General features: G+C 44.5%; 1 protein-coding gene across 3 annotated transcripts in view; it reads right to left on the bottom strand.

Moving 5' to 3' along the window:
- The window catches only part of LOC144818798 (phospholipid-transporting ATPase ABCA1-like), a 3252877-nt gene that overhangs the window by 1786363 nt on the left and 1441659 nt on the right, over positions 1-24855 (bottom strand). The window contains exon 15 of one of the 3 annotated variants that reach the window (XM_078676561.1): positions 23214-23436. The exons of the other annotated variants lie outside the window; for them this stretch is intronic. Within the exon in view, the coding sequence (XP_078532687.1) occupies positions 23214-23436 (223 nt within the window). The remainder of the gene's footprint in view (positions 1-23213; positions 23437-24855) is intronic. 3 annotated transcript variants of the gene reach the window in all.

Consider the following 24855-nt stretch of genomic DNA (forward strand, 5'->3'; position numbering starts at 1 on the left):
TTTGGGCAAGGTAGGTACCCCCAGGGTCTCCCCTAGGAGACCCAGGGGTTGGGAATCAGGTACTTATACAGAGAAACCTTATGAAAAGGTTTTTATATGCCAAGGGGTTAGTGGAATTGCACATTTCACTCCCCCATTTTACTAAAGTGCTTCCCATAATCGGCTTTTGTGCTGGGAGCACCTTGAAAAGAGGAACTGCAATATGTTGATATATTCAGAACCCCTAAAGTCTTTCCTACATGTTCCAGGGTTGTGGGTCCTGTAGGTATTAGCAGGGTCCTTATAAAACCTGTTTTGTAGGCCCTGTTCATTTTTCCATTGCAGATTCCCAGCCCATAGTTTAACATTGGAAGAGGCTATTCATTATTAACTGGAGAAACAAAAGCCATAAAACTAGGATTAAAGGACTCAGTAGAATTGCAATGATAAATCCAACAATATGGTATTGTTGAATGTATTCTAATTTATTCTAAAATGTACAGACAAGAAGTTACAAGACTTTCTTGTCTGTAGGTGGAAATTCAGTCCTCTAGTGCTCTGCCTTGGTTGGTCAGAGATAAGTGGATTTGCCTAGCTGCTTTGAAGAGGTGATAAATGACCCCTAGGGTTAGAAAACCTTTATGGGAGGAGAGGTTGCTGGGCATAAGAGTGCCAGATCCGGGGGGAGTAAATAATGCTCTTCTAGGGAAGGAGGAGACAAGCTAGAGAAACCAGTTTTCATTTACAACTCTCCTCTTTGAACTCAACCATGTGCTAGGCTTATGGAAAGAATGAGCAGAAGCAAGGGGGAGAGACTATGGAGATTAGACATCCTGGGGGTGTTTAGCCAGCTCTTATCTTCCTGCAGAACATTCTGACATATTGAATTTTGGCGAAATAGTGTTTTCTGGGATATATTTGTGCCACACTTGGAGGAAGTGGTCATGCTCTGGGGTGTTGCCCTGCGCATCATTGGACATGAGTGTCCTCCTGCTAGACCCCAGAGAACACTGAATAAGTATATGAGAGGGGCAGTGCCACTCAGATCTGCTTTTTGAGCCTAAGAGAACAAGTGTCCACGCTGAGGAGTTTGTTGTCCATTAACCAGGCCCTGCACTCTGAAGATTTTGCCTCTTGCACCATCTAAAACTACAGTCCTGGGGATCAAACTAAAGAGTGGACTCCGTCAAGCTACAGGTTAACAGAACTCATTTGGATTATAACCACAAAGAATCCTCTGCTTGCTTGGAGTACTATTGGTGGACTTGTAAGGGTTTTGTCCAAGTGGATTGTAGGAACTGAAGTCCCAAACTTTCAAGGACCCTCCTGGAGATTCCAGACCCTTGGATTGTGTTTTGGATACTTTTGACCCGCAAGGGGAACTTCAGGAAGGATTTCCTAACAGAATTAAGCCTGCTGGAGAAGGCTTCATGAGTATGGTGAAGAATCCTCCCGAAAAGTTGCTAAGTGTATATTTGTCCCTGTCAGAGACAACTAAATGTCCAAACGTGGCACTGTTAGTTTCTAAGCACAAGAAAGTGTCTACTCTTTCAAATTCATATCTCCGGTTCCCTACAGTGGATTTTCTTTTGTTTTTGTGTCATTATAAAGATAAAAATATTTCCTATTTTTATAAACTGGAGTTGGATTTTTATTGTGTGTTGTGTCTTAATTATTTACTGAATTGGTGTTTATAAATGCTTTACATACCTGCCTTTGTAGTTAAGCCTGCCTGCTCGCAGCCAAACTACCTAGGGTTGAGCATGGGAATAATAAGACTTATTCTGAGCCCTATATCATGTCAGTGGTATTATTGCCAGTGGTAAATGCAAATCTGCCACTACTACAATCCACTTTCCAACAATAGTCAATAGCTCATTCCTGGGGGCGCATACCGCCTCATCCTTAGAATCTCACATCCTTTAGAATTGCTGTGTTTCTCATTTTGAGGAGTCATAAAATGATACAAAATTATGTTTGTGGCGTGGGGGGTGGGGGTGGTGGAAGGGACTTCTACATTGACAATTGCCCTTGAGGAAGTTAAGACGGACATAACTGATCTAACTAAGAAGAAGGCTCCAGACCCCAAAGGTGTCCCTCCTGACCTATATATTAATGATGTTGAGGTTTGGGCCCAAGTGTTGACTACTCTTGTAAACATGGCAGTAATGGTGGGACCCCTGCATTCATTGGAATCTTTTATAATTTTCCTGTTTTTATAAAGGGGGACAGGGACAACCCCCAATGCTACAGTCCCATGTCTCTGCCTAATTCGGATTTGAAGGTAGGGGGCGAATTCTCTTGGACAGACTAACTCAGTGGGCTGAGGAAAATAACTTTATAGCTGAAGAGTAGTATGGTTTCCACTCAGGTAGGTCAACGACGGGCCAGTGTTTGAATCTTTATATATTTTTAAAGAACATGTACCACTGCTCACCCCGGTTCTGTCTATTTGGTGTTTATGGATCTTACCTCTGCTGATCAGGTAAATAAAGATATACTTTGGCATATCATGTTATCTATGGGGGTGGACCTTGAGAGATGACCATATAAATATTACAGCCTCGTTAAGCTATTCAAAACATCTTAAGTGCCCACAAAGTTTTTGTATCAAAAGAGAAGTACATCAGGGCTGCATCCTGGCCTCTTTTATATTTTATTTGTATGTTAACAACTTGGAGCGGGCCTTGATTGCCAGAAAAGCAGATTGTCCACAAGTAGGGTTTCAATGTTTACCAGTCCTTTTATATGCGAACAACACTGTCATTATGGACAAAACTGCTAGGGGTTTGCAGTCCCTGCTGAATTCCTTTGCCAACTTTATGGAGAAGTTGGATTTATCAGTTAATGTATAGAAATCTTCAGTGATTAGTGTCGACCCTCGTACTACAAAGACAAATAGGTTACATTTGGGAACTTGTGTTCTTCCAAAAACTATAGTTTTCTCTTACTTGGGCTTGGTGTTTGAATCCTCTGTGAGTTGGCGTACCCTTGTTAGCAGAGAAAAGGAGGAATTCACACAGGCCAATGCTGCGTTTTTTTGCTTCGCCTCAAGGTTAGGCAGATCCCACATTAGGGCTTTATTGCAGATCTATAGTGCCAAATGTATCTCCAAGGTAGTTTATTGGAGAGAGGTTTGGGGGTATGACAACCAAGATGAGCTGCAGACGGTTGAAAACACTTTTCTGAGATGTCTTTTGTGTGTTCTGCAAAGTGCCCCTACATTCTCTGTGCTTGAAGAACTGAGTGTTGGCTATACAATCAATGTTAAGGCATTTCACTCTCTTTCTATTTGGCTGGATATATTAGCAAGGCCTAAGAAGAAACTAAACAAGGACATTATAAAGGATTGTTTGTCTCTTGACGGTTTACACCATATCCCTTGCCTTAAGTACATCAAGGACACTTTTTTAGAGCCTAGATAGGGGAGAATTATTTAGTACTCCAGAGGGAATATTTTAGGGCCGATCACAAATGAGGGAAAGACCACTTTATTCAGTAAAGGTCCATTGCTAGAGAAGAGCTTGCCCTACAGAAACACAGAGCCTTGCCTTTAAATTGTAAAAAGCATGTATGATCATTTTTTGCTCACAATTTTCAGTTTGAACTTATTGCACTTTTTGCTAGTTTATTCCCGTGAGTGGGAATAGGGGCCATATATTTGCACCCTGTGGCTGTGACAATGTATCTCCATAGGGCACATTTCATTTTACAATGTTTTGCAATTTTTACGTGGTCCCAAGGAATGCTTATATTATACTAATAATAAAACAGGCAAACTTTTCCACAGTACATCCTGCTCTTATGTATTTACACCTGCTTCCAGGAAACATTATTTTTTCATGTAGTTAGCTTTATGAAAGCTGCCATGAGACTGAGAAATAGCTGTGATTAGACAACTATTATGCGTAATAGGGGTTGTACTTTTTATACATTCTGGGCATGTTTTTATAAATGTTACTGTTTATATTGTCTGCACTCTAGGAATGCTATGATTGATGTATCTGCTTTTAATGAATTTAATATGATTCTTTATTGTTTGCACTTTGCTTTTTTTCATGATTGGATTTTAGCATAGGTTTTCATGACGTTGCTTATATTTTTTTTTTCAAAGACCGCATAAATCTTTTTTTGATTGATTTATTTATTTATTTAAAGATCAGAAAGCTTTCTACTTTAGTCGGAAAATTGGAAACCAGCACTGCTGAAGCTCTGCCACGCATTGTTTTCCAAACTGGTAGATGTTAGGGCTATGAATCTTCAAAATCATCTTGCTTTAGATTTTTTTCTCACTAAAGAGGCAGTAGTCTGAAAAATGCTGAAAAGTCAGCAATGCTGCACATTTATCCCTGATAAAAGTATGGAGATTTGAGGGCATGTGAAAAATATCACTGGAGTATCAACACAATTAAAAGACTGGGAAGTGTCTGGTACTTGGGAAGCAATGGAAGTATGCTATAGGTAGCTAGCTTATTAACACTGGCAGTGAATATCTAGGCGCTAAAATGAGGTCTATTTTTACCATTGTGGAATTTGTGTGATTTTCCTATTTGCTATGGTAATGAGATGTAATAGTTTATGAGAATCTTTTTTAAAACAGCTGATTGTATACATTAGGAATATGCAATTGTTGACCCTTTTATATTATGTGGTTTTTAATAGTTTTTATATGTATTTATCTGAGCACAATGAGAATCTTTCTGTCATGTATTTGCAAAGATTTTAATTAATCAAGCAAAATAAAATATTATCTTATCTATTTGCTATGGTGAAAGGATTTAAATATATGACGACCAAGAAGAAGCTAGTAGAGAAAAAGGGTACCAAGAGTAAGAGAAAAGAGACTGAACTGGATGATAATCAATGAAGGCTTATGAGGAGCTGAGGGAATTGGAGAACTCCAAGCATGAGCAGCACAGGTCACACGTTTTAAGATGGTTATGGCTCATCACTACAGCATCGATCGCTCATGGGGACCACCAATGTGAAGCACCAACAACACCTGTGTGCGACACTTTGCCTGCTCTTCACGCTACACTGGCAGCCTCCACCAATGCTTTACATGCTCCTCACAGACCCCTCCACCGAAGGGTCTCCTGGCACCAACATGAGATGGTAAATGTTCAGCTGGACTAATCTGCTGACGATAGCCAACCTGCTATCCATCGTGGTTGGACTGCACGTGTAATTTTGACCCGACAAACGCGACTGGTCCATAGTTGGCATTTTGTGCTTTTTGACACTATTTTCACTAAACTATTTAAAAATTGCTCCGGTTCTACTGATTAAAATGTTGTTGTTTTAGTATCAAATAATTTATTAAAATTTACTCCATGTTTCTAAATTGGGTGGGATTTCTCTTGTGCCGTGTTTTCACTTTATTTATTTGCCTGATGCATAAATACTTTATACATTGTCTCAAAGTTAAGCCTGACTGCTTTTTGAGCCAAGCTACCCAGGGTTAAGCCCAGGTTAATTTAGTGACTTTTTGTGGTTCACTTTTCAAGGCATCGTAGCTGTTGCTTGACCACAGCTCACACTCGAGTCAAAAACCAACCCGATTTCTCACATTGGTGTTCAGTGGTGTGAATTTAGGACCTGTGTTTTTGCAATACCATATAGTGACTGTTGTTACATAAAAATCCCAGCTCAATATTTTGACATCATAGTTGACCTCTTTCTAAATTGTCCATGATTGGCCATATTTCTTCCTTTTTCCAAATTTGATTCCTGCCTTGCATTTTGGGTGCCTGTGACTCTTGCCTTCCAAGATTGAGTTAGATATTGACGCCACTAAAAGTTACAGTGTGGTTGAGCTGAAAAAGCTGTGCAGGATAAAGGGGATTAAGATCACTTGACGGTGTTCCAATATTGGAACATCAGATAGCCCTTAGTGTCTGGAAGAATATTTGCAGAATGCAAGCTGCAGCACAGGTGAAGATGAGCAGAATGTACCAGACAAGGAGGAGGCGGAGGAAATAGAGGCTGAGGAGGACAGCTTTGCAACAGCTTTGGAGCTGGAGACAGTGGCTATTCTTTTTCCCTTGGCCACAGAACCAGAGGAGAATGGGAGGCCCCCTAGGAGTGAGGTCCTGGGCACAGCACAGGAAGTAGTGTGTGTTCTCCAAACCTGGTCCCAAAGGACCTGGGGGAGAGGAGAGCTCAGGGGGAGTGCCATCTACAGCTGACCCAGCTGGCACTGGCTGCACACGCAGTGAGGGCAGAGAAAGCCCAAATCCTGGAGGAGAAACAACTAGGTCTAGAGGAAAGCAAACTATTGAGGGCTCATGAACTGAGTTTCAAGGAACTGGACCTGAAGCTGAAACAAGCCTGAGAACCCAGGATAAAAGGTGGCAGCATTACCTCAGCGTCCACTGCAGAAAAGAGGGTCCACATACCATAAGCCCATGTGCCCAATTACATGGTGGGAGATGACATAACTATATGGTTTTCTGCATATGAGGTACCTGTGAACATACACAAGGTCCCAAAGGAGTACTAGGAGGATTGGGCTACGTCACTTTGATGGCCTTGGTTGTACTGTCTTCCTACCGGGTTGCATCTATGAGCAAGTTAAGGTTAGGTGCTGCATAGATGGGGTCCACAAGAGAAGAGAAGTGTTCCCCAAAGGCCAGTTCAGTAGCTCAGAAGTGTGTAGACAGAGGGGTCCACCTGAATTAAGTTGGGCGTAGAACTGACCTGGGCCTTTGCAGTAGTGGGCCACTGTCCACGTTCTATCACCTAAGCAGGGAAGTCCATAAAGGTATTGATTAGTCTCCCCTGGCTTTAGGCTGGATAAGGGATCATGTTGGACCTGGCCCTCTCTGCGGGGCCATCCCTAAACATTTTTCCCTTTTACCATCCACTTTTTGCTGAATTCATTTTTGTTGACCATAGGACTATATGCCCTCTACCATTGCTAACTAGTGCTAAAGTGCTTGTGCTCTCTTTTTTAAACATGGTTAACTTGGTTTATAAAACGTCATACCCAATCTATATATATAAAAACGAATGTATGTCTGTCTGTCTGTCTGTTTGTTCTTTATGCATTACTACACCATTCATCCGATCGCCATGAAACTTTGGGAAGTTGTTGAGTCCACTCCCACGAAGGTTTCTGGCATAACATTTTTTAAAGATCGGCCCACAAGGGACCTCATAATCGTTCGAATACTGATGTACGTACCAGACGGAAAAACAACAAATCGTGTATCCACAAGCACTCGAATTTGTTGTTTTTCCGTCTGGTGCGTACATCAGTATTCGAATGATTATGAGGGCCCTTGGGGGCCGAACTTTAAAAAAAATGTATGCCAGAAACCTTTGCGGGGGTGTACTCAACAACTTCCCAAAGTTTCATGCCTATTTTTTGTTTTTCCGTCTTGTGCATACATCAGTATTTGAAAGATTATGAGAGCCCTGGGGTTCCGATATCTAAAAAATAATTATGCCAGAAACCTTCGCGGAAGTGTACTCAACAACTTCCTAAAGTTTCATGGCGATCGGATGAATGGTGTTTTAATTCTATTTATTTATTCGAGTGCTTGTGGATACACGATTTGTTGTTTTTCCGTCTGGTGCGTATATCAGTATTCGAATGATTATGAGGGCCCTTGGGGGCCGATCTTTAGAAAAAATGTATGCCAGAAACCTTTGCGGGAGTGTACTCAACAACTTCCCAAAGTTTCATGGCTATTTTATGTTTTTCCGTCTTGTGCGTACATCAGTATTTGAAAGATTATAAGGGCCCTGGGGGGCCAATATTTTAAAAACATTTATGCCATAAACCTTTCCTGGAGTGTACTCAACAACTTCCCACAGTTTCATGGCGATCGGATGAATGGTGTTTTAATTCTATTTATTTATTCGAGTGCTTGTGGATACACGATTTGTTGTTTTTCCGTCTGGTGCGTACATCAGTATTCAATGATTATGAAGGCCCTTGTGGGCCTATCTTTAAAAACAAATTATGCCAGAAACCTTTGCGGGAGTGTACTCAACAACTTCCCAAAGTTTCATGGCGATCGGATGAATGGTGTAGTAATGCATAAAGGACAAACAGACAGACATACTTTTGTTTTTATATATAGATAGATAGATTACTTTGAAGTGTTTAAGGAATGAGGAACTCAAAAGGTACTAGAAGTAACTGGCCAGATTATTTGTTGGAGAATGTTTGTGAGTTAGATTGAGAGACTGGAGAATATCATAAGGTGAGTACACAGGAGATGGTGGTATGGTAGTAAAAATTATTGTAATGAGAAAAACTACGGAAAAGTTTAAAATAAATTGGTATGAAAGGTGTGGTAATTGTTAGAAGCAGTACTGACAGAAAGGGGTTACTTATTTGAAAGAGTTGTATTTGAATTGTTGAATCTATGGCTGTCGAGTATATTGTTATGTTCCTTGTTCGAGTTCTGTTTTAGGATATTTCGTGACATGGTGTTCTTGTTCAGAATATTTCATATTCTCACTCTCACATTTTTCTGCCTTCTGACTCTTCGCCATCATTTCTGCTGTTTCAACCTTGTTTTTGTGCCTTTTACTCTTGCTTTTTTAAGCCTTCTCACTCTTGTTTTTGCGTTTTTACTCTTGTTTCTTGTGCCTTTCACTCTTGCATTTTGCAACCTTCTCACTCTTGTGTTTGATTTTTTACTCTTGTTCCTTGTGCCTATTTACTCTTGTTTCTGTGCCTTTTCACTCTTACTTTTCCCAGCCTTCACACTTTTTCTCACACCCTTGCCTCTGGTGATTCTGTTGTGCCTCTGTTCCTCCATTCGCCTCCTGGACACCCCACTGCCTTTCCCACTTCCCGCCGAACCTACCCCTTCACTTACCGGCTCTCTTGTGCATTTTTCCCACCTCTTGTCCCCAGTTTACTAGCGCAGCCCACCTCAGCCCCACACCTCCCCCAGGACCTACTTTATGGCGGCTGCGTGCAGGAGGCATGCCAAAAGCATGTCCGTCAGTGCCCGTCTGCACGAGGACCTTGCCCAGGCCAGAAACCCTCAAAGCTATACCGCCACAGAGCTATCTGCACAAAATGCTGGGCATCCTAGCAAACTCTGCTCCCGTGCCTCCCTTCACATCATGGTAGGCCACTGCACCTATACCTAGTGCAGCCTCATCTGCCTCAACATGCCCATCAGTGCTCCATCACACACCATGTGGACCTCTCATCATGCCTCAACAGCTCCCCACCACCAGCTCACATGCATCCTCCACTGAGCAGTGTGACCTTATCTCCACACTCTCACCCGTCCTTTTTCTCACTGAGTCCTGGCTCAACACTTCATCATCCCTGACATAGCTACAGAAGTACCCACAGGATACAAGATCACCATGCCTCAACAGCTCCCCACCACCAGCTCACATGCATCCTCCACTGAGCTGTGTGACCTTATCTCCACACTCTCACCCGTCCTTTTTCTCACTGAGTCATGGCTCAACCTTTCATCATCCCCGACATAGCTACAGCAGTACCCACAGGATACAAGATCACCCACAACGACTGTATCATCAAACCTAGAGGAGGAATTGCCATAATTTACAAAGAGACCATCCATTGCACCACCAGTACGGACAACACCACCCGGCCATGGAACACCTCAACTTCAGACTCTAAACTGATGGCAAGTCGACCATCAGAGGCACCCCTGCCTACCATCCTTTGGACCATGCCCCAGCTTCTGCAACTCCATCACTGGCTTTATCACACCCCTCACCATCGACTGCAAACACTCAACTTTCACTTCATTGACCACTCCAACACCATGAATCTCCTTAAATGCATGAACGACATAGGACCTACCCAACTCTTCCATGACCCCACAGACACTGCAGGACACATGCTGGACCCCAAATTCACCTCCAGCAACCGCGTCACTTACAGCCACGTCACTGAACTCACCTGAATTGAGAACGTCTTCATCCGTTTCAACATTACCAGCACACACCGCCATCCAGGCCCAACTGAGAGCCCCCCGCCACAGCTGGAGCAAAATTGTCAGGATCCGACCTGGGTGCCTGCCTAAACTGTAGAACTACATCTCCCAGAAGGCTTAGGGAGGTGGGCGGGGACCGAGAAAGCATAAACATCATGGGAACTAAACAACGGTGCTCGTGATTCGTCATTCTGGAAGGGCTGTAGGCGGACGCCCTGTCCCCGCGGAGTTGGCGGAGTTTTGACGGAGTTCTGGTGTTTGTTCTGTGGTTGTGGAACAAGACCCTCTCGTGGTTCGGCTGAACCACGGACTTTGTCGCGGCAGGTACCGGCTGGGCTGCCTATTTTGGAGCGGTGAGTAAGACGGGAGACGCAGGATTGCCCCCTCCGCCTTCTCACCTGTTTTGGGAATCCATCGACAACACCGGCTGGTGTTGTCTACTGTTTGCCAAAGGTTAGGTGAGGCGCGTGAGACGCTGGATTGCCCCCTCAGCGCTCTTGCCATCAACCTTGTCTTCTCTAGTTCGGGGAGCCGCAGCAGATACCGGCTGGTTCTGTTGTCCTGGAGAAGTTAGCGCGTGAGACGCAGGATTGCCCCCTCAGCGCGAGCTTCGGAGAATATCTGTTTGAGGAACATTACCGGCTGGTATTGTTGCCCAGATACACTTTCTAGGCGCAACGCGTGAGACGCTGGATTGCCCCCTCCGCGTTCGCCTTAGGAAGTACCCTGTGCCTGTGGTGGTGCCGGCTGGCATCGCCGCTCAGTTACTTCTTGGAGTGGTGTGGGAGACGCAGGATTGCCCCCTCCGCACCCTCACTCATTCTTGGGTTGTGTTATTGGACACTCGGCTGAGTGCGCTCTCCTTTGCAGAGGGATTCCTTTACTGTGGAGTCAAGAGACGCTGGATTTGCACCCTCTTGGAACTCATTTACTTCCAGTACTGTTTGGGAGGGCTTAGTTTATTTTTCTTCTTCTTTGTTTGAACTGGGGAGTCAGTCATTTCCCGTTTTTCCCGTGGAAGTGTTCTTCCACCATTGTTGAAGCTTCGTTCTTTCCTCATTGACGGAGCTGGAACGGGAAGGGGTCGCCTCCTGGAAACATCTCAGGTATACTCCTGTATGTTATTTGTCATTTACTGTAACTGTAAGAGAGGACGTGTTCTTATACGTGTTCTTTTCTTTGTTGTTGCAGGACCTGACTTCCAGGGGTTCTTTAGCCCCGACTTTTTCCCTCGCTTGACTATCTTGCACTCTGAATCACGAGCCCACGGCATATCACTCCTCCTGGTCGAAAAGGTCTTCTATCATGGCTGACATGGATGACGTGCTTCAGGCCCTGCTGTTGGTACAGCAGGAACTGGCAGCATCCAAGGCAGAGACCACAGCCTTAAAGGAAAGACTAGATCGCCAACAGGGAAATCCGTTTGATGTATCAGGGGCACGGTCGATTCAGGTAACCGTCCCTCCTCCGATCCCTTTGGCCAGTCCCGAACGTTTTTCGGGAGACCCCCAGAAAATACAGGCATTCCTAACGCAGATCACTCTTCACTTCTCTTGCCGTCCTGCCTCGTTTCCCTCGAACTTGTCTAGGGTGGCCTTTGCTATCTCCTATTTATCTGGTGACGCCGTCAATTGGGCAGTTCCATATTTGAAGAATGACGATCCCATCCTGTCGGACTGGTCTGCGTTTCGTAAGGAGTTCGAGAGAGTGTTTGACCGCAGAGCGACCACTCTCAGCGCAGACCGGGAACTCTTGCAGCTTCGCCAAGGGAAGAACGACTTAGTCGCTTACATGACCACTTTTAATCGGCTGGTGGCCGAAACCGGGTGGCCCGAGGACAAACGGATGGCCTTGTACTACCAGGGCCTTTCGGAGGACCTCAAAGATGTGATAGCCCAAATTGATCCCCAACCTACCACCTGTGTAGACCTAATTAACCTCACCCTGCGGTTAGACCATAGGTTGGGAGAGAGGGGAGGCGAACGCAAGAGACACGATCGTTCACATGGTGGTATGGGACAGGTCTCCCAACCAGTCCAGAAGTCCGGGGACAATACCCCAGAACCCATGGATGTGGGAGCCATTCGAGCACCATTAACCAAGGCAGAAAGAGAAAACCGCCGTGCACTGGGATTGTGCATGTATTGCGGGAAAAAAGGCCACTATGTCCGGGAATGCCCCCACAAACCAAAGAAATCCCGTCCGTTCTTTCCAGGAAAGAAGGTGGCTCTAACCACAGTAGAGACAACGAATCCGGCAGACAGCGGAGCAACCCGACGAGAACCCGAGGTCAAGGAATGGAGACTCACCACCTTGGCCTCAACAGCGAATAGAAAGCCTGCTGCTCACCTCTCTTTATCCACGGTGTTGCAGGAAAACAATCGATGTCATGCCGTGTGGAGCATGATAGACTCCGGGGCTACCGGGAACTTCGTGGATGAGGGATTGGTTCACCGGTTAGGATTGGGCCGAGTCCCCTACGTCAAGCCCGACGCAGTGTTGGCTGTGGATGGCACTCCGTTGAAGTCGGGCCCCATCACAGAACATACAGAAGAGGTGGTGTTGATACTCGAGAATGAATCTGTCAAACATGAAGAGAGGATCATGTTGAATATTATAGAGGCACCCCAGTACGAGATCATTCTTGGTATCCCTTGGCTGGAACAACACAACCCATCCATAGACTGGCGGGAAAAAACAGTGAGCTTCGTATCAGAGACCTGTGTAGCCGACTGCATGAAGGCGTCAATTGCCCACACGGTGGCATTGGCACAGGTGTGGCAAATAGCCACAGCAGCAGAAAAAGATACCGTATTGCCTGTTGCTTACGAGAGGTACAAAGAGGTGTTCAGTGAGGCCAAGGCAGAAGTACTCCCACCCCATCGGGAATACGACTGCCGGATTGACCTGGTAGAAGGAGCCATCATCCCGTCCTGCAGAGTATACGCTCTGTCGGAACCGGAGACCCAGCACTTGCAGGAATACCTACAGTATTTCTTGGAGATAGGGTTCATTAGACCATCTCGATCTCCAGCGGCATACCCTTTGTTTTTCACGTCAAAAGCTAACGGCGAGTTGCGCACGTGCATCGACTACCGCCAGTTGAACAAACAAACTGTCCGGAATCGCTATCCGCTCCCTCTTATTCCCGTATTGTTGGACCAGGTGAGGAACGCAGTAATCTATACCCGGTTGGATCTTCGGGGTGCTTACCACCTGGTCCGCATACGTGAGGGAGATGAATGGAAGACAGCCTTTAAAACCCGGTACGGGTTGTTTGAGTACCTGGTAATGCCGTTCGGGTTGTGCAACGCCCCGGCGGCATTCCAGTACTTCCTCAATGATGTGCTGAGGGAATACATAGATAGTTGTGTCGTGGTATACATCGACGACATCCTGGTATACTCGGCAACTCGGGCACAACACGTCGGTCATGTTCTTCTGATCTTACAGAGGCTGTTGGAGAATGGACTGTTTTGTAAGCTCAGCAAGTGTGAGTTCGACGTGGAGGTGGTTGAGTTCCTGGGTGTTATTCTGACACCAATAGGCTTCCGAATGGCGGAGCGAAAGGTGGAAGCAGTACGGGCATGGCCGGTGCCCACCAACGTAAGAGAAGTACAATGCTTCCTTGGCTTCGCCAATTACTATCGGCGATTCATATCCCAGTTTTCCTTGCTGGCCTCTCCTATAACGCGTTTGCTGAGGAAGGGTGTGGCTTTCCAATGGACTCCCGAAGCTACAGAAGCCTTCGAACTCATGAAGAAAGCGTTCAGCACAGCACCCATCCTAAAACACCCGCGGTTGGAACTACCGTTCATCGTAGAGGCGGATGCCTCTGATGAGGCGGTGGGAGTAGTGTTGTCTCAGAGAGACAAAGAAACCGGTCAGTTGCACCCTGTAGCCTTCTTGTCAAAAAAACTCAACGCGGCCGAGATGAACTACACGGTGTCAGAGAAAGAACTGCTGGCCATCAAAAGAGCCTTTCAAGAGTGGAGACACTATCTCTGGGGAACGCAACATCCCATAACAGTATACTCCGATCATAGGAACTTACAATTTATGAAAACGGCACGCCACCTCTCCCAACGCCAAATGAGGTGGATGCTGTTCTTCGCGGAGTATAATTTTGTTGTTACTTTTCGCCCAGGGGCAGAAAATAAGAAGGCAGATTCGCTATCCCGACAAGGGGGGGAAGCCGTCTCTGCACCAGAAGTCCCGAGAGCCATCATCTCCCCTGAGAAGGTGGTGTGCATAGTACAAGCAGACCAATTCATCGACCTGGTTCATAGTGATCGGAGTCTGAAACAGTGGCAGGAATGGGTGGGTCAAAACAAGCTGAGAACACTGAAACATGGTATCCCATTACATGCTGGCAAACTTTACGTGCCTACTCATGCTTTGCGGATAAAGGCGTTTAATTGGTGTCACAATGATGTGTTGGCCGGTCACCCGGGGAACACCAAAACCATTCACCTTATGAAACGTCACTTCTGGTGGGAGACCATGCACTCGGATGTCAAGGGTTGGATCAAACAGTGCGATACCTGTGCCAGGGCTAAGGGGGACCACACCATGAGTCGAGGGAAACTTTTGCCACTTCCAACCCCTTCGCGTCCTTGGCATACCATCAGCGTAGACTTCATAGTGGGTCTTCCCATGGATCAGGGTTACAACGCGATCATGGTAGTGGTCGATGGTTTGACCAAGATGGGACACTTCATCCCTTGTAAGAACTTGCCAACGGCCAGTCAGACCGCTCAGCTGCTGTTAGCCAATGTAGTACGTCTTCATGGCATACCACGGGTGATCATTTCAGACAGAGGGCCCCAATTCGTGGCGCGCTTCTGGCACATGTGGTGTAAGGCCCTTCGAGTGGAAGACGCTCTCTCCACCAGCTTCCACCCGCAGTCAGACGGCCAAACGGAGCGGTTAAACCAGACACTCAAGCAGTACCTAAGATGTTACTCCGAAGAGGCCCAACAGTCCTGGGTCTCTTTATTGTGGCTGGCGGAACTTTCCTATAATAATGCATGGCATGGTTCGATAGGAGAGACCCCGTTCAAGGCCAATACGGGATTTCATGCTAACACTTTGCCTTTGACCATACCCGGAGAAGTCCAGAACCATCCTTCGGTGGCCTCCCATGTAAAGGCTCTGTTGTCCACGCACCGGAGAATACAGAAAACCTTGGCTCAAGCAAAGACTAAGTACAAAAAATGGGCTGATGTACACCGTCAGGAAGGACCTCAGTACAAGGTGGGAGATAGGGTTTGGCTATCAACAAAGAACATCCGATTCCGTTATCGGAGCATCTTTCACCCCAGATACATTGGACCGTACGCGGTTCTTCGCCAAATCAACCCTGTGGCGTACAAGCTCAAACTGCCGGCTTCCATGAGAATCCATCCGGTGTTCCACAGCAGCCTGCTGAAACCAGCTGGTCCTGTCAGGCGTAAGGCGACACCTCCTCTCCTGCGAGATGGACAGATGGAATACGAGGTGCGTCGCATTGTGGATGCCAGATTCCGGCAGGGGAAGCTGTGGTTCCTGGTCTCATGGAAGGGGTACGGGTCAGAGGACGATTCCTGGGAGCCCAGTGCGGAGGTGCATGCTCCGCGGCTGGTCCGGCTTTTCTACGCCCGTCACCCGCGGAAGCCTGGCGCTAGGAGGCACCGGGACGGGGGGCGTACTGTCAGGATCCGACCTGGGTGCCTGCCTAAACTGTAGAACTACATCTCCCAGAAGGCTTAGGGAGGTGGGCGGGGACCGAGAAAGCATAAACATCATGGGAACTAAACAACGGTGCTCGTGATTCGTCATTCTGGAAGGGCTGTAGGCGGACGCCCTGTCCCCGCGGAGTTGGCGGAGTTTTGACGGAGTTCTGGTGTTTGTTCTGTGGTTGTGGAACAAGACCCTCTCGTGGTTCGGCTGAACCACGGACTTTGTCGCGGCAGGTACCGGCTGGGCTGCCTATTTTGGAGCGGTGAGTAAGACGGGAGACGCAGGATTGCCCCCTCCGCCTTCTCACCTGTTTTGGGAATCCATCGACAACACCGGCTGGTGTTGTCTACTGTTTGCCAAAGGTTAGGTGAGGCGCGTGAGACGCTGGATTGCCCCCTCAGCGCTCTTGCCATCAACCTTGTCTTCTCTAGTTCGGGGAGCCGCAGCAGATACCGGCTGGTTCTGTTGTCCTGGAGAAGTTAGCGCGTGAGACGCAGGATTGCCCCCTCAGCGCGAGCTTCGGAGAATATCTGTTTGAGGAACATTACCGGCTGGTATTGTTGCCCAGATACACTTTCTAGGCGCAACGCGTGAGACGCTGGATTGCCCCCTCCGCGTTCGCCTTAGGAAGTACCCTGTGCCTGTGGTGGTGCCGGCTGGCATCGCCGCTCAGTTACTTCTTGGAGTGGTGTGGGAGACGCAGGATTGCCCCCTCGGCTGAGTGCGCTCTCCTTTGCAGAGGGATTCCTTTACTGTGGAGTCAAGAGACGCTGGATTTGCACCCTCTTGGAACTCATTTACTTCCAGTACTGTTTGGGAGGGCTTAGTTTATTTTTCTTCTTCTTTGTTTGAACTGGGGAGTCAGTCATTTCCCGTTTTTCCCGTGGAAGTGTTCTTCCACCATTGTTGAAGCTTCGTTCTTTCCTCATTGACGGAGCTGGAACGGGAAGGGGTCGCCTCCTGGAAACATCTCAGGTATACTCCTGTATGTTATTTGTCATTTACTGTAACTGTAAGAGAGGACGTGTTCTTATACGTGTTCTTTTCTTTGTTGTTGCAGGACCTGACTTCCAGGGGTTCTTTAGCCCCGACTTTTTCCCTCGCCTGACTATCTTGCACTCTGTATCGTGTAGACACCAGAGTGCAGGGACGTCGGGAGGTGGACCCCTATAGAGCATCTCTTCGATCCTGAGGAGCCACAACCGTGACAAAAATAACCGAGACCCGATGGACAAATGCCTTCAATTGCTCCAAACCTGTCACATGCCCGGACCAGGGTGTCAGGAACTTCAACACATGGATGAAGAACTGTGTCAACAACATCACCCCTATCAAAGACAGCAATCATAAAGGGTCCACAAAATAGGCCAACTGGTACACTGAGGAACTTAGAATAGCTAATCACATCTGCATTCAGCGGGAAAGAAGATGGCACATCAGCTAGAACACCACCGACAATACCTTCTTCAAGACCTCCCTATACCTCTACACCCAGCTTTTTGAGGGAGAAGACGAGACATGCCCTAGCTGCTTGCATCAACTCCAGGTCCAATAACATCAAGTAATTTTGCAGCAAATTCAGAGAGTTCTCCAACCCCTCAGCCACAGAGAACAGCACCACCACTTATTATGAGCTCTATGACAACCTCACCAATTACTTCCAGAACAAGATCTCAATCTTCAAACCCCAACGCAAGCCTACTGACTACCTTGACCTACACACCCACACCTCAGCCAGGTCAGATCATCAACTGACCACTTGCAACCTGCTCACCGCCCAGTAAGCTGCCGCTTTCATGAACTCCAACCACTCAGCAGCACCCAATGACCCCGCATAACCACATCTTTAACCTCTAAAGTGACAAGGCCATCCACAACTTCACATCCGTATTCAACACCTCGATGGTCATGTTCCCAGAAGACTTTGAAACACCCCAAGATCAAACCCCTACTCAAGAAGCCATCAGCCAATACAAGCTCCACTCAAGAACTGCCGGCCATTCTCCCTGCTCCTCTTCCTGGCCAAGATACTAGAGAAAGCCATCAACAAACAACTCACCACACATCTCAAGAAAAGCCATCTTCTTGACTCCTTCCAAGCAGGATTCCACAGCAATCAAAGCACCGAGCCCACCCTGATCACAGACAACATCAGAGCCCTCCTCAACCAAGTAGGATAGCAGCCCCGATCCTCCCCAACCTCTCAGCAGCATTCAACACATTATCCCACCCAATGCTGATCACTAGGCTACCCAACATTGGCATCTAAGGGAATGTTCTCAGATGGATCGCCTCATTCTTCACTGGAAGAACTCAGAAAGTTTGTCTACCTCCGTTCCCCTTTGACCTCAGGGAAGTCATATGCGGTGTCCCCAAGGGCTAATCCCTCAGTCCCACTCTCTTCAACACATACATGACATCCCTGGCCAACATTGTGAGATCCAACTCACTCAACATCATCTCATACACAGAAAACACTCAACTCATCCTCCCCCTCTGCGAGGACCCCTCCAGAACCATATTCCACAGGTGCATGATGAGCGTTGCCAACTGGATGAAACACAACTGCCTAAAGCTCAGCACTGACAAAACGGAATGCTTCCTAGTGGCCTGCATACTTATGACAGATACCTCAGCATCATCCTCGACAGCAGCTGACCATGAAGTCCCAGATCAACGCAGTCTTCTCTGCCTACTTCTTCACTCTGTGCATGCTTCGAAACGGTAACTAGACATAATATCGAATTCAAAATACAGAATAGCCATAATATATAAGTAAAAATATAGAATGGACAAAATATCGAATGGACACAATATAGTGGTGAAAACTATCGAATTGAAGGTCAGTAATTTAATAACAATTTTTAAATTATAGAAAGTCGAAATATCGAAGTATATAATATAGGATTTAAAATATATCGAATTTTTAATATTATCGAATTTTTTAAGTGTTTTGTATTTAAGTATATGTGTGAAAAGAGTATATTATTTTTGTAATTTATTTTAAGTAATGAATTTTATGTTATTTAATTTTTGCGTAATTTAATTCTGTAGCGGGTTGTGGGTTTATAGGGGAATAGGGTGGGAAGTAATTCAATTATATTAAATGAAATATTAATTTTTAGAAATTACTAATTATTTTTAATTTCATTTTGCTTTTTAGATTTGTAGCTGTTGTGTGTTTATAGGGGAATAGGGTGGGAAGTAATTTAATTGTAAATAATTAAATATTTTTATGTATTTATTGGTATTCATTTTAATTTATTGTTAATTATTTTTTAATTGGTAAAATAATTTTTATCAATTGATTATTTGATAATTATGTTAATGTTATTAATTTATTTTCTGTAGCGGGTTGTGGGTTTATAGGGGAATAGGGTGGGAAGTAATTTAATGTAATTAAGTAAATAATTGTTATATAATTATTGGTATTGATTTTTAATTTATTGTTTATTAATTTTTAACTGGTAATTAATTTGTATTAGTTGGTATTTAATTTGTATTAATTGATTACTTGATAATTACGATAATTTTATTAATTTATTTTCTGTAGCGGATTGTGGGTTTATAGGGGAATAGGGTGGGAAGTAATTTAATTGTAATTAATTACATATTAAAAAGACTTTTTGTGTATTGATAATTAATTTACTTTTAAATAATTATTAATTGGTATTAATTTGTATTATTAATTAGTTTTTGTTATTGAAAATTAATGTGTTGTTAATTAATTATGAATAGGCAATACATTTTTAATACCTGTCAGTTATTTGTATGTCTAATTAATTAATTATTACATATTATTAAATTGGTAATTTAAATTAATGTTTTATTGGTATTGATATGTAATTTATTTTTATTAATATATTAAATCATTACTTTCCCTACTGTTAAACTCACTGGAGTGGGAATAGTAATTTTTACCTCTACGCTATCCAACGCTTTCCCTACTGTTGCACTCACTGGAGTGGGAATAGTAATGTTTACCCCTACGCTATCCAACGTTTTCCCTACTGTTGCACTCTCTGGAGTGGGAATAGTAATTTTTAACCCTACGCTATCCAACGCTTTCCCTACTGTTGCACTCTCTGGAGTGGGAATAGTAATATTTACCCCTACGCTATCCAACGCTTTCCATACTGTTGCACTCTCTGGAGTGGGAATAGTAATTTTTAACCCTCCCGCTATCCATCGCTATCCCTACTGTTGCACTCTCTGGAGTGGGAGTACTAATTTGTACCCTACCAGTATCCAACGCTTTCCATACTGTTGCACTCTCTGGAGTGGGAATAGTAATTTTTACCCCTATGCTATCCAACGCTTTCCCTACTTTTGCACTCTCTGGAGTGGGAATAGTAATTTTTACCCTCCCGCTATCAAACGCTTTCCCTACTGTTGCACTCACAGAAGTGGGAATAGTAATGTGTACCCGTACGCTATCCAACGCTTTCCCTACTGTTGCACTCTCTGGAGTGGGAATAGTAATTTTTACTCCAACGCTATCCAACGCTTTCCCTACTGTTGTACTCTCTGGAGTGGGAATAGTAATTTTTAACCCTACGCTATCCAACGCTTTTCCTACTGTTGCATTCTCTGGAGTTTGAACAGTCATTTTTACCCCTACGCTATCCAACGCTTTCCCTACTGTTGCACTCTCTGGAGTGGGAATAGTAACTTTTTACCCTCCCGCTATCCAACGCTTTCCCTACTGTTGCACTCACTGAAGTGGGAATAGTAAGTTTTACCCCTACACTATCCAATGCTTTCCCTACTGTTGCACTCACTGGAGTGGTAATAGAAGATTTTACCCTCCCGCTATCCTACAGTAAAAATATTGTATATTTTTTATTAATATTACTTTAATATTACGTTAAAATATATATATATATATATATATATATATGTATGTATTAAAAAAATGTATGTTTAGTTTTTTAACTTAAATTAATTATTTACTAATTTTAAGGTTATTTAAGTATTTGTAAGTATGTTTTAGTTAATGATATCTATTATTTTATAAATTTTAAATTCGATATTTTTTTAACTATATTTTTTTAACTATATTTTTGATTCGATATTTTTGTACTTACCTGTTTGTAGATAGGACTTCGATATTTTTGCATTCTATATTTTGTCATCGATATTTTTGTAATTCTAGATTTTTGTATTCGAGATTATGTCAGTGATCCCTTTGAAACATCTTTTAGTGGCTCCCCATGAACACTAGACGCACCTTCACACATGCCCTCTTCACTAGCAGACTAGACGATGGCAACGCTCTCTACTCAGGGATCAAACACAACTCCTCCATTGACGACACTTCAATCAGAACACCAGCTTGCGCTTGACCTCACCCGATGGACCCATATCTCCTCACACCTGAAGGAACTCGATTTGCACCCAGTATAGAAGAGCTCCCAATTCAAGTTACTGACTCACACATACAAGGCCCTTCACAATCTAGAACTGGCCTACATCAACCACCTCTTAAACTTCCATCTACCAGATAACTATGATCTGCCTCTCTCTAGATCACCCCACACACCTGGCATCAAAAGAAGTAAGAGCGGAGGACGTTCCTTCTCTTACCTCACAGCAAACACGTGGAACAGCCTAACCCTGCAGCTCCGTACATCCCCATCTCTACTGGGATTCTGAAAAACACTCAAGACCTGACTCTTCGACTGAGTCTTGACACCCTGCAAGCACCTGGATACCCTCTTGGGTGATTAACTGTGCTATACAAATTGAATTATTGATTGATTCATTGATATGAGTGGTGGATTTTCGGTTCTGGGCAATTGGACGAATATTCTAGAGATGGTGGCTGTTTATAAGTACGTACTCGATAAATCAGTTTAATTGATTCATTGGGTTGAGAAGTGATCTTCGCAGGCTAACAAATTTCTACAGGAATTGTTCTTGTTTGTTCCCCCAAGCCCAGATGTAAAGATGTAAAGGAGTCCTATACGAAGCACAGCGGTACAAGTGCTAGCATTGATAAACGATTTTACACAAAAAGCAGGTTGTGCAGAAAGTTTTAGTCGGAGCAGCACTGAAACCGCATCATGTTGCACAAAAACCTTGATAATATGTGCGAAGTGGGAAAAATTGGAAAGGAACAGTGCAGAGACCTTTAGGATTCCTCAGAAAGCCAGATATAAAATAAATAAATAAATGAGGGAGAGGGGCTAAGACAGATGATGGGGACCACCGGAGAGTGTCAGTGAGGGAATACGTGAAGAAGGAGATCATTTGAGGGAGCCACCAAAGATTGTGGCACGTGGCGTCGTGCGTGGCGTCGTGCGTGGTGGCTAAATGTGTTTAGCGCTGTGCAAATAAGGCAATTATAGCTCAAGTGTGATTGATGAGACCAACAACAGAAGACGCCCGGTAAATGCGGTGCTTCACAACTTTTTGTGGCTAATACAACGTAATGATGCACATTCAGACATTGCGTTGAGAGAATCTTGGCACCTTTGAGTATGCAAAGGGGCTGTGATAAGCACAGAAACCAGCTATTCCCGAAACTATTTGAAGCTGCCAAATTAGGGGGCATATGTACAAGCCCCTATTGTCACAGGAACGTCACTTTTTCCGATGTTCCTGTGGCGATAGAGGTTTTGCCTTGTCTGCCTTCTAAATAAGGCCCCCTTTCATGCTATATTTAGCGTGAAAGGGGTGGGCAGTGGGTGTTGCGGTGGGAGTTCCACTGCAACACCCATTGATTTTGACGCTTCCCCGTATTTACAAGGGTGGTGTGAATAGGAGGCAGCGCCAAAATAAAGACCAGGGAAAACCTGGTATTAACATGGCGAAATGTGAAGAAATGCTTTATTTTTCCTTCTTTTTGCTTTTTCCATGTGTGCTGCCTTGTGGAGCACACATGGAAAAAGAAAAACGCCTTGGATTGTTAATGTGCAGGAAGGTGTCCCTTCCTGCACAGAAACAATACATTTAAAAAAATTACATTTTGTATCCTCCATGTGTGCTGTTAAGCAGCACACATAGAAGTGACAGAATGGCATTTAAGGATTGTTTATGTGCAGGAAGGGTCTCCTTTCTACATATTAACAATCTTCCCCTGCACGCAGACACCCTCACGCTTGCACTAAGGTGCAAGGGTGCCTGCGTTGGTGCTAGGCAGCTAAGTGTAGCGCCAGCGCAAGGGGAAACGCAAGGCTGCGCCATATTGTTGTAAATATGGTGGAGCGTTGCATTTCTAAAGTGGCGGAGTGAGGCGTTAAGCCATGACGTCTAATGCCTCACTCGGCCACTTCTTTGTACATATGCCCCTAAGTTTTATAAGCCCTGATATCGGTAACATTCATGTCCCTGCAGAGAGATGTGAAATGGCGTCACAAGAATCCAATACATTGCAGGCACTATTTGCAGAAAGAGACATGCATCCAGATGAGGAATATCTTTGCTAGTCACTATTGCAAAAGAGAGATGCTCTATTTGTCGTGATTTTGTAAGGGTCGAAATGAAAGAAGAAATTGCAGCATGCATATATCATTCCACATGTTAAATTATTTTGAATTCAAAATCATCATGGAATTAATTGATCACCTTAAGCACAAGCGTGAGCAGGAAAGAGCTGATGCAGAAAGGAATGAAGCTGCTGATGAACCAGCTGAGCCTGTAGGTGCCATTGTCCAGTCCCATCATCCTGACCATTTCCTTAAGTCGAGCCTCCTTCTCATACACTATACTTTTGACAATCATGGCCACAGAATAAATCCAAGCCAAAGTCATATAGAGTGGAAGGGACCGTGAGAGAGAGCGCATAAATCTAAACAAATGCAAAAGGGAAAGGAAGCACAAACAGAACAATAGTCAAGCACCATTGTGTCAAATTACCATAATGCAATTTCCATGCAAAATACTATTGCTCTATAATATTTAAGGAAAGGCAAGATGACAAAATATGCGTGGCACACATCACGACATTAAAGGCTGAAAGGTGTGTTGAAATCTTTTAGACCACACATTTCGGAGTTGTTATATACAGTAATTATTTTTTCACACCACACATTTTGAAGTTGGGTTGTACAGTAACTCTTTCAGACTATAAATTTCAGAGTTGTGATACACAGCAGGGTCAGACTGGCCTAGAGCAATCAAGCATTGCACGAAGGTCTAGTCTGACAAGTCAGCCTGTGGGATATTTTTACTGTTTTTGGGCTTATTTTATGATCTTCTGGGCCGGTTTTTATCGTCTGCTTAGTTCTCACCAGACAATTATGTGAGCAAAACTACAGGAGGGCTTTGCCTCCGCCCACATGTTGGGAGCCAGGAGCACATATTTCGATTGGGCAGAAGTTGTGCACTTCCACAAAATAAGTGCGTCCCTCCACACAGCTGTTTATTTATTTATCCATCTGTCTGAAGTAGAGCTTTCAGGGGCACACACATGGCATTACAGTGCAATCTATTAAATAAAGTGTCTTAGGTAACTAAATAATATATGGTGTTTTCTCTGGACGCACCACAGATCGGGAGAGATCAGACATAAACCTGCATTGATTTTTAGGTCTGGTTTAACAGTAAGACAGGCCCATCAGCATTGCCAATGCTTGTTACTATTGATTTCCCAAATATTAGTGTAAACATTGCCTGCAACAAGCTCTAATCCATGCCGTCTTCTATACCTTTCAAAACACTTGTAGAGCATATCTTTACAAGTTCAAAACTGCCCTCATGGCCAATTTTTAGCCTTGTAATTCACTAATGGGAGCTACGTTTTTTTGGTGCCCAGCTATTTTCTGCTCCAGTCTGACCCTGATGTAAAGTGACTCAGTCCACACATTTTGGATTTGTGATTTACAGTAACTCTTTCAGATCACACATTTCAGAGTTGTGATGTAAAGTAACCTTTCAGAACACACATTTCAGAGTTGTTATGTCAAATATCTCGTCACTATCAACTTTTGTGTTGATATTGCATTAGTGCATTGCTGCTTTACTAACCAACTAATAGTATATTATAGCATTAGAGCCCACCATAGCGGCTTTACCGGCCTTTAAAGGTCCGCTCCAGCGTTAAAGCCCTGAGCTGAAGGTGAGGGCCTTCAATAAGGGAGCGGCCCTTTAATGGCCGGTAGAGGCCGTTACGGAGGGCTCTTAAGGCTATTCGAACATTAAGCCCCTAGAGGGCATAATGTTCTAATTTGTAAAACAAAGGCCTCACAGATCCCGAGGGGATAGAAAT

The sequence above is a fragment of the Lissotriton helveticus genome, chromosome 2_1, assembly GCF_964261635.1.
Source record: "Lissotriton helveticus chromosome 2_1, aLisHel1.1, whole genome shotgun sequence".
Taxonomy (NCBI): Eukaryota; Metazoa; Chordata; class Amphibia; order Caudata; family Salamandridae; genus Lissotriton; species Lissotriton helveticus.